At 46.7% G+C, this 11,216-nt stretch overlaps 1 protein-coding gene across 2 annotated transcripts in view; it reads right to left on the reverse strand.

The window, feature by feature from the left end:
- Window positions 1–8,303, reverse strand: part of PPM1J (protein phosphatase, Mg2+/Mn2+ dependent 1J) — a 35,190-nt gene extending 26,887 nt beyond the window's left edge. For both annotated transcript variants that reach the window (XM_054981804.1, XM_054981803.1), the window contains exons 1-2: window positions 7,990–8,303; window positions 486–609 (exon numbers count right to left, since the gene is read on the reverse strand). In XM_054981804.1, coding sequence (XP_054837779.1) covers window positions 486–609; window positions 7,990–8,303 — 438 coding nt within the window. The remainder of the gene's footprint in view (window positions 1–485; window positions 610–7,989) is intronic.
- Window positions 8,304–11,216: the final 2,913 nt, after the last annotated feature.

The following is an 11,216-nucleotide window of genomic DNA, read 5'->3' on the forward strand; positions in this document are numbered from 1 at the left end:
ATAGAAAATAGAACATTTCTGTAAATTTGTGTGCTGTGCTGAATTTAATCTGCTTCTCTGAGTCATGCAGAAGGCAAGTAGTAATGCTCTGGCCCTGACTAACAGAAACTACTCAGCAATCTCCCTGGCTTCTGCCCACAAATCCTCCATGCCTAAAATCTTTCTTGACATCATAAAGGCTCAAAAAACCTTCCTTAAAATACAGCTGTGGTGATTCCTGTGTGGATGGCCGAAGTAAAGGTTTGTGAAACCCACAGGCAGTTGCATTCATGGGTGGTCTGGTTTACCCAGGCCCCACAAATGCCAAAGAAGGGTCCAGACTAAACATGTGAAGAAGCTAGTGTTGTGACTGAGCTGACCCTTAACAGTTAGTAGCTGAGGACTGGAGCTACTTTGTTCCCAAAACAGGGTAGAAATGAGACACAGACGTAGCACAGGGATTTAACATGGGGAAGAGGCTAAGTTCTAATGATTATGGTGCTCACCCCGCCTGGGACTCCAGATGTTTCCTTGGGGGCTGGGTTATTCCTCTGAGCATGTTTCCCCACAAATACTGCCTCACAGCAGGCTTGATCTTCATTGTGCTGGCTCTTGCCAGCATTTATGACCCTGGGAAGGAAGAATTCAGAGAAGCACAGAATTTAGTCAGGACAAATGTCTGATTTGATCAGTGGGTTTTATTTTGCCTTCCTGCTCTTCATCTCTCATACAAAGAACACCTAAGGCTGGATACACCGTGGTTCAGAGGCAACCTGACACATTTGTGCATGTCAAGATCAGTTGTCTTAGACAGACTGCTTTACCCTGCTGAAAAGCCAGCCCTGTCATGGTGTGTATACTCATCTCATTTTTGCCTACTTTCCCCTGCTATTTATATATTGCACATTTGACTACAAACAACAAAATGAAGTTGTGTTTACAACATGGGAAGCACTCTCTGAAGCCACTTTGAACTACCAGCCCAAGTGGTATCATGTTGCCTTCTTTGTGTCCCATATAGAAAAATTGTTTCATAAGCTGGTTTTACCCTTCAGGCCGTCTTTATCACATTCTGCAGAAACATTGTTTATAATAAATGGCAACGAATACATCTCATAATACAGAAATAAGCAAGCAAAAGGCAACAGAGGTTCTTAGTAATGCTTGTTACGCAGTTACTTGTTCATCTGGCTACCAGAAAATTTTTTTTCAGTCCTATCAGTTACAAAACCCGGGTTTGTGGGAGGAAGTTGTAGAGATGCAAAACAGGAAGTGTTCTGTGGACAAGTACACTAAATTGCAGACAAATGTCTGCAGAGCAAAAATGATTTGACATTGAGGAAGGGTGACTGGTACGGAACTCAAAGAAGTTTTAAAACTGTGTCATCTATCTATGCTGAGAGGCTAGAAAAAGCTTCCATGTGCCCCTTGACCAACATGAACTCTTTAGTACACTTTGGTTTAACGGATGAACACAGGAAGCTGCCTGATATTAGCCCTATTCACATACTTCACTTAATGCACGTATACCCTGCAAGCACGCACATGCTTTTGCTTGTAAGAAGAGCCAAGCTGCATTCACATTACAAATGAAACCAGGGATAAATGTGTGGTTTCAATCACACATTCAGCTGTACCTGTGTTGAATATAACATAAGAATTACTTGAGTCAGACCTCTGGTCTCTCAAGGTCAGTGTTGCCCACTCTGACAGCAGCTCTTCAAGGTCTCAGGTCTCAGCTCTTCAAGGTCTCAGCAGCTCTTCAAGGTCTCAGCAGCTCTTCAAGGTCTTTCACATCGCCTACCATCTGATCATTTTAACTGGAGATTGAACCTGCAAAGCGGATACTCTACCACTGAGCCATAACCTCTCCCCTGGTAAAATTTGGCCAATTTCTCCATATGAAGAAAGATTTGGCCTTCATGAGTCTAGAAACATGGAAGATTTTTGGCATTATATGCCTTTCTCTCCCATGTATAGACTTCTTAGGGAGGCATTTCAGTTTAAATGGCTTCCTTGTTTCTGCTTATTTGGTGAGCCTTTGCAGTTCAAACATATTTATCTGTTATTAGATACAGACAAATTTGTAACATATAAAATTGTGCAATACATGGTTTACTTTGGGCCCATTGTCTCCATGAGATGCAGAGTTGGCCTGAACAATCCACTTTTTATAGAACTATTTTATTTTTATACTGTGAGGCAGTACTGCTATGTGCAATAAAATGATAATGATGGTTATAGTGGCTCTTGGTCAGATAATCCAGCCACTGGGGATGAGCTTGTACATAACATAAAACTAAGCCTTAGGGTTGCGTACTTAACAATTGACTGCCAGATGTGTGTTTTTGACAGCAGCTGAATATGCAGTGAGAAATATAAGGTAACATTTATTTTCCCTCTACTGTAAAATGTTTCACCTGCAAATTCTGCATATAAAGCTGCTGCTAAACCAAAAATGCTGAAGACAATTGAAAAATTGGCCTGCTGGTGAGATACCGATTTCGAGGATCCAGGATGTGATCCAGACTAGGACTTTCCCCAGTCCAGATCCAGGGCCTTACAACCTGTACCACAGAGTCAGCTGCTGCAGTTTGCATAAGAGTGCATGCTCTGCTGCAGTTTATCTCCCCACCTGGGATCACCTAGCCGAAAGGAGCCAATCACACAGCTTCAGACCCGTAAAGCCTGGGTTTGCAAGCTGATTCCTCTGCAGTTCAGTCCTCTTGAATGTCTGTTCCAGACTAAGCTTAATGCTTCCATTCCCTGGCCAAGCCTGGCATCAGCACATGGTAAGATGGATGAGGCCCAGCGCTACTGACTCACACATCTCCTCTGATGCCTGCACTGACCCCCTTTCACAGCCTGCTTGTGAATGCGTTGTCACCCTGGTCCCAATATGCTGCCTAAAGCTGCTGGAGAAGGGTGTGTGGGTGGTGGACAGAGTATCAGCATTCCTGCTGGCTGTGGCACTCCTAGCTGCATCCACCACCCAGCCCCATTGGGGAAAGAGCAGGCAGGCAGTGTGAGCAGCTGTGGCTGCATTTGGTGGGAGAGCTTGCAGGTGGGCAAAGGACAAATGCACAGGTATGTGGGTGGCAGGGCAAGAAGGGGAGTGAGCATGGGGGGGCTTGATACTCTTTGCCAAGGCCCCCCCCCAAACCTGAAACTGCCCAGTCCCAACCCAGCCTGAATTCCTGGACCTTGACCCTGCCTACCCTGGATAATACTTCTTGCTTCTGACGCTTTCAGTTCAAATTGCTTATTTGTACTTTAGACTTTACACCTGAACACAAAATTGCTTATTACCCCTATCCCCCCCATATCCTTAGAACTGCTCACTTGGACTTCTGGGCTCCACCCTGTTTCATGGCCCTGATCCTGCACTGTGAGCTACATCTAGATTTCTGACATCAGTTTAGCATCAACACACCACAGAACACACACAACGTAAGGACTGATTGTCACTACTGCTTCTGACGTTGGTTTTCAATATGGCAACTTTCTCACTGTCTGCTCAGACAAAATGCGGTGGTAAAATTGCTCATCTTATTGCTTCAGCATAATCTGAGTCAGCTGGCAAGCACACACATGCTTTCTAGACAGCGGAATACTAAGCACGTTTTCACTCATGAAGTGAAAACCTGGTTTTGTTTAGCTTGGTCTGTAATGGGAATGAGAGGCCCCACAGGCAGGAGTGTACATTTGATTTAAGAATGACTGTCTTGTGCTTTATATTCCACATTAACAACATTTGTAAAGATCATAAATAGCGTAAGACAAGCTCAGGGGTGTGTTTTAACATTATGTTGGCCACTGGTTGTGTAAGTGGCTGGCTACTGTGGGAGACAGGATGAAGGCTCTTCTTATGGCCATTAAAAGTTGTGCAATCTGATGCACATTGACTTAAAAGTAACTGCCAATGTGTTCAACAGGACTTATTCATATTTAAGGGTCTGTAGGATTGCAGCCCAAATCTGCATTTGGGCTGGTGGAAATGTTTTCAGCAGCATCACATTCAGTGCAGCCTGCCAAAAGTCACTAGAGAGATGGAATACAATCATTCACATGAAAATTACAGCTTTTAGGAATTTTTGATTCTTTTAATTCTGATTTCTCCCCTAGTATGTCTAATCTGTCCTCCTTTTTTGGCAGGGGTGGGTGGTTCTTTTCCATATACTTTGATATATAATCATGGCATAAATTATGTATTTTGAAACTGAAATTTCCCTTTATAGTTAAAAAAATGACAGTATTGGCCTTAAGAAAGATAAGGATGTTGGATAATAAGCGCCTTTATGTTTTCATCATTGAAATCATCATTAGAATGCAGAGAGCCCTATCACTAAAACAGAAACCACAGTAGAATTTTTTTCTACCACTCATATTTGCATTGTAAAATTGTAGGTTTACATAGTGGCAAAGCAAACTCTGGTTCACTTGCCGTCCTTGCCTACCCTCTAATGTTTTAGTTAGTCTATTGGCCCTTCTGACTTGTTTCTAATGCCAGATAGATGTTTCATTATTCAAATGGTAATTGAGCTGTTTTTTATTTTATAAAAAGCACAATTAATATTAAAAAAGAGTTGCAAAACTCCTCTATGATGGATGTGTTTGAGCCATCTCTGGTGCACAGGTGGCTTCTGATGCAAACTACTAGAACTGGCTTTTCTCAGCCGTGACCCTAGAGTGGGAAACAGTTTGATCCGGAGCAGCTCCACTTTCCAAATAGGTTGTGTCTGTATCCATCTGTACGTACACACCAGATTTAGAAATGTTTTGCAGTCTAGAAAAGCAAGTCACCACAGAGCCTACTGCACACTCTTTGAAGACAGATTATTCTATGGCAAAGGTCACTAAAGTGGCCCCTTTACTGTAGCAGTAATTAAGCAGATTGACCTGATGTGGGACATTTTTAGAGGAAATGGACTGTGTATTGGAGCTTGAGAGCTCAGTTAAGAGCCAAGGATAAGGCATTTTCTGCCCCAATGAAGTTTCTAAAAGAAAAGATGATTCCTCCCCTGTCCAGATATTGGTTCTACATAAAATATCCCAGGACTGAACTTTAGTAACCTCCTTATAGCCCAGAGGGACTTCCTGCCACAAAAAAGGCAAGCAAAGGCCAGGTTACAGGAGCAAGGAGTCATAACAACACCTTTAAAATATGAAATTGTGCCATGATCTAGAAACTCAAGTTCCATATTGATATGGAAAATGGAGATCATAAGTGGCAGAGTATGTGCTTTGTCTGACTTCAATTCAGTATTTTGCAGCATGGAACTGGATAACTAGAGAGTAAATCAGACACACACACACTGTTTTCTCTAACAAGATTTGTTAACAGTTACGTGACAGCTTCCCTGGTCACTGCAAGCCAGTTCCCCTACTGAAGAACCCCTGCTAGAACAAAGCTCAGCAGCTCCAGCGAGAATGACAATAAGAGGCAAAACAACCATTCTCCCACATAGGACACGACATTGCCTTAAATATCAGGATTGGGTAGGTTTTATAAGTAGTTGGCTATTTTTGTACTTTCTGGATTCTACCCAAAAAGCACATCTGGGTCACATTTTCAAGCTTTTCTCCCAACTACAATAGCTAGAAAGCTACTTTTGCAGGGAGTTAAAAGCATGGAGAAGGGGGACAAAGTACTTATTGCTCAGGTGAGAGCTACACCTCTCCCATAACCACCACCATTTTTTAAAATGTTCACCTGTGTGCAAGGATAATGCTAATCTCCTCTGTTTGTCCCCCTTTTAAGACGTGCCTCCAGGTCTCAAAAAATGGGCTGAAAGTACACAAAGCAGCAACTCTGCTGAAGCAAAACACATCTAGGTCTAATCTGTGCCCAGCTGGGGGAGGCTCTCTGAGAAGTCTGTGTATGCATCCTTGAGTTCCATGAAAGAAAGGTAGAATATTCATATAAATAAAGCAAGTTCAAGATGAATGTCAGTTGTCTCAAGAACGCCAGAGCGCTGCCACGAGTATCAATGAAACATGATGTGGGCAACAGAAATATCATTACGGGAATGCTATAATTATCATAACACAACAGTAGTGGGATGCTTTTTACTTGAACCAACTAAAACATAGCAAGTAAGCTCTGCCTGCAATGTCCATGGTGATTGTAAACTTCCTATTTAATTGTATAGGTACACACACACACACAGGATTTTTGCTACCCACTCATCTTGGAGAGACAAAGTGTGCCCATTTCTGGGCTGAAACACATCTAGTGCCATTCCGCCATTGTTTCCATATATGAAAAAGGATCCTGGAGCCAGGCTAATTCTTTATTTCTCACTAGTGCCTGTTACAAAGGAACTCTCTGAATTAGCTTGATGAGCATCAGAATTAAATGTTTGTAGGGTTACAGGAAGAAGCGCAAACAAACTCTGCCATGTTAGAGAAGAAAGAAGCGGGATTATAAAGCTCACCATGGCTTAAGGAGCAAGGGGAAACAAGGAGCCAGGCCCACAACATACTTGGGTATGGTTCTGTTTTTAAAAAGAGGGTAGGGATCAAACTACATCCAGAAACAAAACTGAGAGAAACCCCAAAAGCTGCCCACTCCTTTTGACAGAGGAAAGAAAGGGAGAGGGCTTCATTGCAAATCTACACAGTGCTGAGAGTTAATACTCTTCTTCAAGGGCATTTCACAAAGATTCTAAAACATTGTTAGCTCAGTTGTGATGGAATCACTAGAGTCGCAACCAAGCCAGGAAAAAAAATACTCTACCTCTTTAATAGCCAGTTAAAGTGTGGAAATGGACACCAGGCAAATAATGTTCCATTAAGCCTCTATTAAAGAGGCAGGATAATTTTTCTTCAGATCTGTAAGCAATTCTGGGCATCAGTGGTTGCACCAATCCAGCATTCCAGTTCTTGGCTCTTATCTGTCATGAGCTGTATAGAAACTGATGAGAAACTAAAACCATCTCTGAGATTTTGTTTTCTAACATTTTGACAAGTGGCAAGATCAGCGCCTAAAGGCTGCAACCCAATGCGAGCTTCCTAAAGACTAAACCTTAGTAATATACCGGTGCTTACTTCTACAACGCGCGTATCCAATTAGCCCAGGCAAACCTGATCTTGTCATATCTCAGAAGCTAAGCAGGGTCGGCCTTGGTTAATAATTGGATGGGAGACCTCCAACGAAGACCAGGCTGCAGAGCCAGGCAACGGCAAACCACCTCTGTTAGTTTCTTCCCATAAACCCCTGGGTCGCTATAAGTCAGCTATAACTTGAGGATACTAGCCACCAATTCCAAGGTAAGGTAAAAATAGGATCAAGGTGAATGTATGCAGATAAGGGCCGATTCCGCACGGCTTACCTGAAACGTTGCGGAACATGCCGGCAAAAAGGCGAAAGATCGCGTTTTCTTGCGCGAGTTTTGCGCTGGGGGGGGGCATGGAGATTACGGGTAGTGTTTTTTCTCTTCCCCTCCCTGTTAGCTAGCATTAGCCACGCTCCGCGCCCCCCGCCCCCCATCTTCAAGCAAACAGAGCGAAGGACTCCACTCCGATCCACAGACAAGCATGGCAATTTGTGGCCGAGCGTAGGCGCAACGCAGCTCCACGGGGCCCAGCTACCTGTGAGGACGCGCGTGCGAACGGGTCAGGAAACCAGGCAGCGATCGTCAGGGCGCGCGTGGGCGAGCCGGTAGAGCCCCCGCGCACGCAAGTCGCCCGCCCCCGCCTTCGTGGGCATCGTATCTTCCCCCTCGGCTTAAAAGGAAATGAGTGGGCTGGTTCGTTTTAGAAGAACTCGAAGAGGCCGGTGTCGGTCTCAGCGGTCCCGGTCCCTCAGGTCTGAACCCCGTGCAATCTACCCGCGGGCAGCTTGTGTCACGCGGAAAGGTACTCTGCACATGCTCAGAAGCGCTCTTCAGGGTCTCGCCTACTGCAGGCCGCAAACGGGGTGGGGGTCGCTGCCCAGGTCTCGCCCCGCTCCCGCCCGACCCTCGCGCCCTCCCCCTCTTCCCGTCACCGGCGCAACTTTTCGCCTACTCGGCGTAGCCGGTGCTCCAGGGCAGGCGGCGGCGGTTCTCGCGGGGGCTCTGGACGGCTCTGCCGGTGTGATCGTCCGCTAGCTGGAGTTCCTCCGCGGTGAGCTGCAGGAAAGCCGGTCTGGAGAAGCTGCTTGGGGGCGGCTCCCGGCAGGAGCTGGTGGCGCTGGGCCCGGCGGGAGCAGGCGGCGCCGCTGGCAGTGGAGGCGGCGAAGAGGCCAGGGCGGGCTGCGCGCTCGGGGGGCTGCCGGGCCCGCCGCCTCCCCCCAGCCCCCCCACCAGTTGCGCCATGGCCGAGCGCACCCTGCCTAGCATGCTGCAGCCGCCGGGCGCCGCGGGCTCGGGCGGCCGGAGAGGGAGGCGCGTAGGCTGGCTCCGCTCCCCGCCTCCTGGGCTCGGGCTGCAGCTCTGCCGCGTCAGGGAATCTCCAGGCAGGCGCCCTCCCCCTCCCGCCCCCCAGCATCCCTGCCGGCGCTCCCCCAGCCCCAGAGAGCCGCCCTGCTGGCCGCGGCCTTTCAGGCGCCCTGGATGGGCTGCTGGCCCGGGGCCTACCTGGCCCCCGCCCTGGGACGCCCGAAGCACCAGGTGCCCCTAGCGATTGCCAGCCTTAGCAAGCCCTGGCCGACCCTCAGCCCCCCTCCTCCTCCTGTTCCGAAAGCGTCCTTCGTTCTGAGCCCTCCTGCACACCCTCCGGTTTTGCTCGAATAGGTAATTTTCAAGGGCCACTTTCCCCATAGGGTTGCCAGGCAGGGAACGGAGAGAACTGCAAGGAGGTTTTGCTTGCTGGATTAGCAGCACAAGCCTCTGCCTGCTCACTCAGAAATAAGTCCCACTGTGATCAGTTGGGCTTACTCATCTGCAAGTGTACAACTTGTACTTCACAGACCTGTAAGGTGTTGAGCAAGGACCGAGGTGAATTGTGAAGCTGAAGAAGATAAAAAAAGCTACCCCAGTTGTCCATTGATCCATCTAGCTTAAAAATTGTTGTTTCTAGTAGTGGTTCAGCTGCTGCCAGTGATGCTTGGAATTAAAGCAACAGCCTCTTGCATGCAAAGCCCCCAAACCTAGGAACTGGGGGAAGAAGGTCTGTCTGCTCTTTCTCAAGGGGTCTGTTTTTAATGAAGTGTGCATACTCTTGGCCTGACCTCTTCTTGCTCCAAGAGCTGGGATGGAGTAGGTAGGATACCGAACTTGGACAAGGCAGAAGGTGGATTCCAATTCCCACTTAGGGTCCTATTTTGTAGCCAACAGGCAGCAGTTTACCTAAAGCCAGCAGGTAGCCCAGAGTCTGGGCTGGCATGAGGCAGAGAATTGGAGGCAAGTAGACAGAAGCCAACAACATCAAGCCTTAGGGAGCTCTTGAACTAGCAAAGCTGCCAAGCTTCTGTAGGCTTTTAGAAGAAGTTGAGATCCCCTCCCTTTGTGATAACCTGATTACATTCCCAGCTCCTGTCAAGAGAGACTACACCTTATCCTTGGGAGAGATTGGAGAGAGGCAGACCATGGGCTGCGCATCCTGTGTTCCTTCATCAGCCTTTGTCTCTGCTCTGGTCCTTCACCATCTCTGATCCTGAGATTCTGGGGAGACCTCTGGATAGGAACTTGACAGGGTTTCTGCAGTGGCTCTAGACTATCAGAAGGTGCTGTTGGGGCGCAGGGCTTTCCAGGTGGTTCTTGGTTCATAGTTGGCTCACTTGAGCTGGGTCATGGAGTCTGCCTGTGGAGCGCTTAGAGGGGCCTTCAGCTCAGAGATCTCAGGGCCCGAGAGGGACCCTTCATCATCTGAAGAGGAACAGGGGCAAAGCAGGACACTTAGCCCTGAAGCTCATTGGGCGATCTTGGGCCAGTCAGCAATATTTAGCCTAATGTATTTCTTGCAATCTGGTTGTGAGGATCAGTGAATAGAGCCATGAGCTCTTTGGAGGATGATTGAAGTAAAAATGATAAGAGGAGAGGAGAAGATGAAAGTCCCATTTCTAGCGAGCACTGTGAAAGCACTATGAGGTGTTATAATGATTCAGAAGGATCAGGGGAGCCTGCTGGTGAGTCTGAGAAGAAATAAGCCCCTGAACACCCCAAACAAGCCTGCTTTCAGCTGCTACAACTAGAGTTCCTATGTTGTGTGTGTCTTGCTTGTGTTGGTGTCAGCAATGAGTATGCTTTGCACCTAGCTCTAAACGGGGAGTGTGGCACACACACATAATTGCACCACCCTTGCTTGTAGTTGAGCAGAAATGCTATGGTAGGAGATGTCAAAATATGCCTTTCTGATATCACAGAAGACCTGGGACTGCAGCTCAGAGGATCCACCAGTCCTTGTAGTGGTCTTGACTGGGCAGGCACCATTAATGCTGCTGTAAAGAGTGTTGTTAATTTCCAAACAAGGCATTGTGAGGGAATTGCTCATGGCTAGAAGACCATCAGCTGCACTTTCAAACAAATGCTGCTCCAGTTTTCAGTTAGTTGGTAGTAATATTTAGGTGTACAATCCTACATGAAAGGGCGTTCAAGGTAGGATGCAGCAGGTTTATCATCCACATGAGTCCCCTTCTTGGCAGTACAGGAAAATGAAATGACCTCTTTGCCTCTCACAAAGTATAGTTTGGATCATTCAGCATTTTGCGTTGCTTGTGCCCTTGCTCTACCTGCTCAGGGATAGATTTGCCAATGCAGCACCTTTCTTGGCACAAAAATCCTGCAAAAAGTCAAAGCAGTGATGGCTAGGTCAGGGTAATGGGAGAAGGCTGCTGGCTTGTTTTGTGATGAGTTGAAACCTCCAATAGAAAATGCATACTTGATCAAAGAGATAGGTAGGATGTTCTAATTAGAGGCTTTGTCTGTCAGTGTTCCTTGGCAAGGAGACAAAGACAAAAGAGAGCAGTGAGCGTCAACAAAGGGGTTTTGAGTGGTTTCTGCCACCAACTGAAAATGCGAGTTGAAGAGTCAGCCTGGATGTGGAAGTCTCAGCCTGGAAGTGTCATATCCTCCTCCTGACATTAATGTCTGAATTACTGTAAAATGGAAGTGATTGCATTCTCATAAGCAAACTGTGTATTTATGAAGAAATAGCACTTGGGGATACTCTGGTCTGTTGGTGCAATCAGATTGTGCCAATCCAGTTAAACAATGAATTTGAAATAATTTTTTTTAAATGATGGGACAGAAAAAAACAGTCTTTATTACATCAGTGAATAAGCTATAACAACACAATGATCCCATCAAGACATT

Source organism: Eublepharis macularius, chromosome 5 (assembly GCF_028583425.1).
Source record: "Eublepharis macularius isolate TG4126 chromosome 5, MPM_Emac_v1.0, whole genome shotgun sequence".
NCBI lineage: Eukaryota > Metazoa > Chordata > Lepidosauria > Squamata > Eublepharidae > Eublepharis > Eublepharis macularius.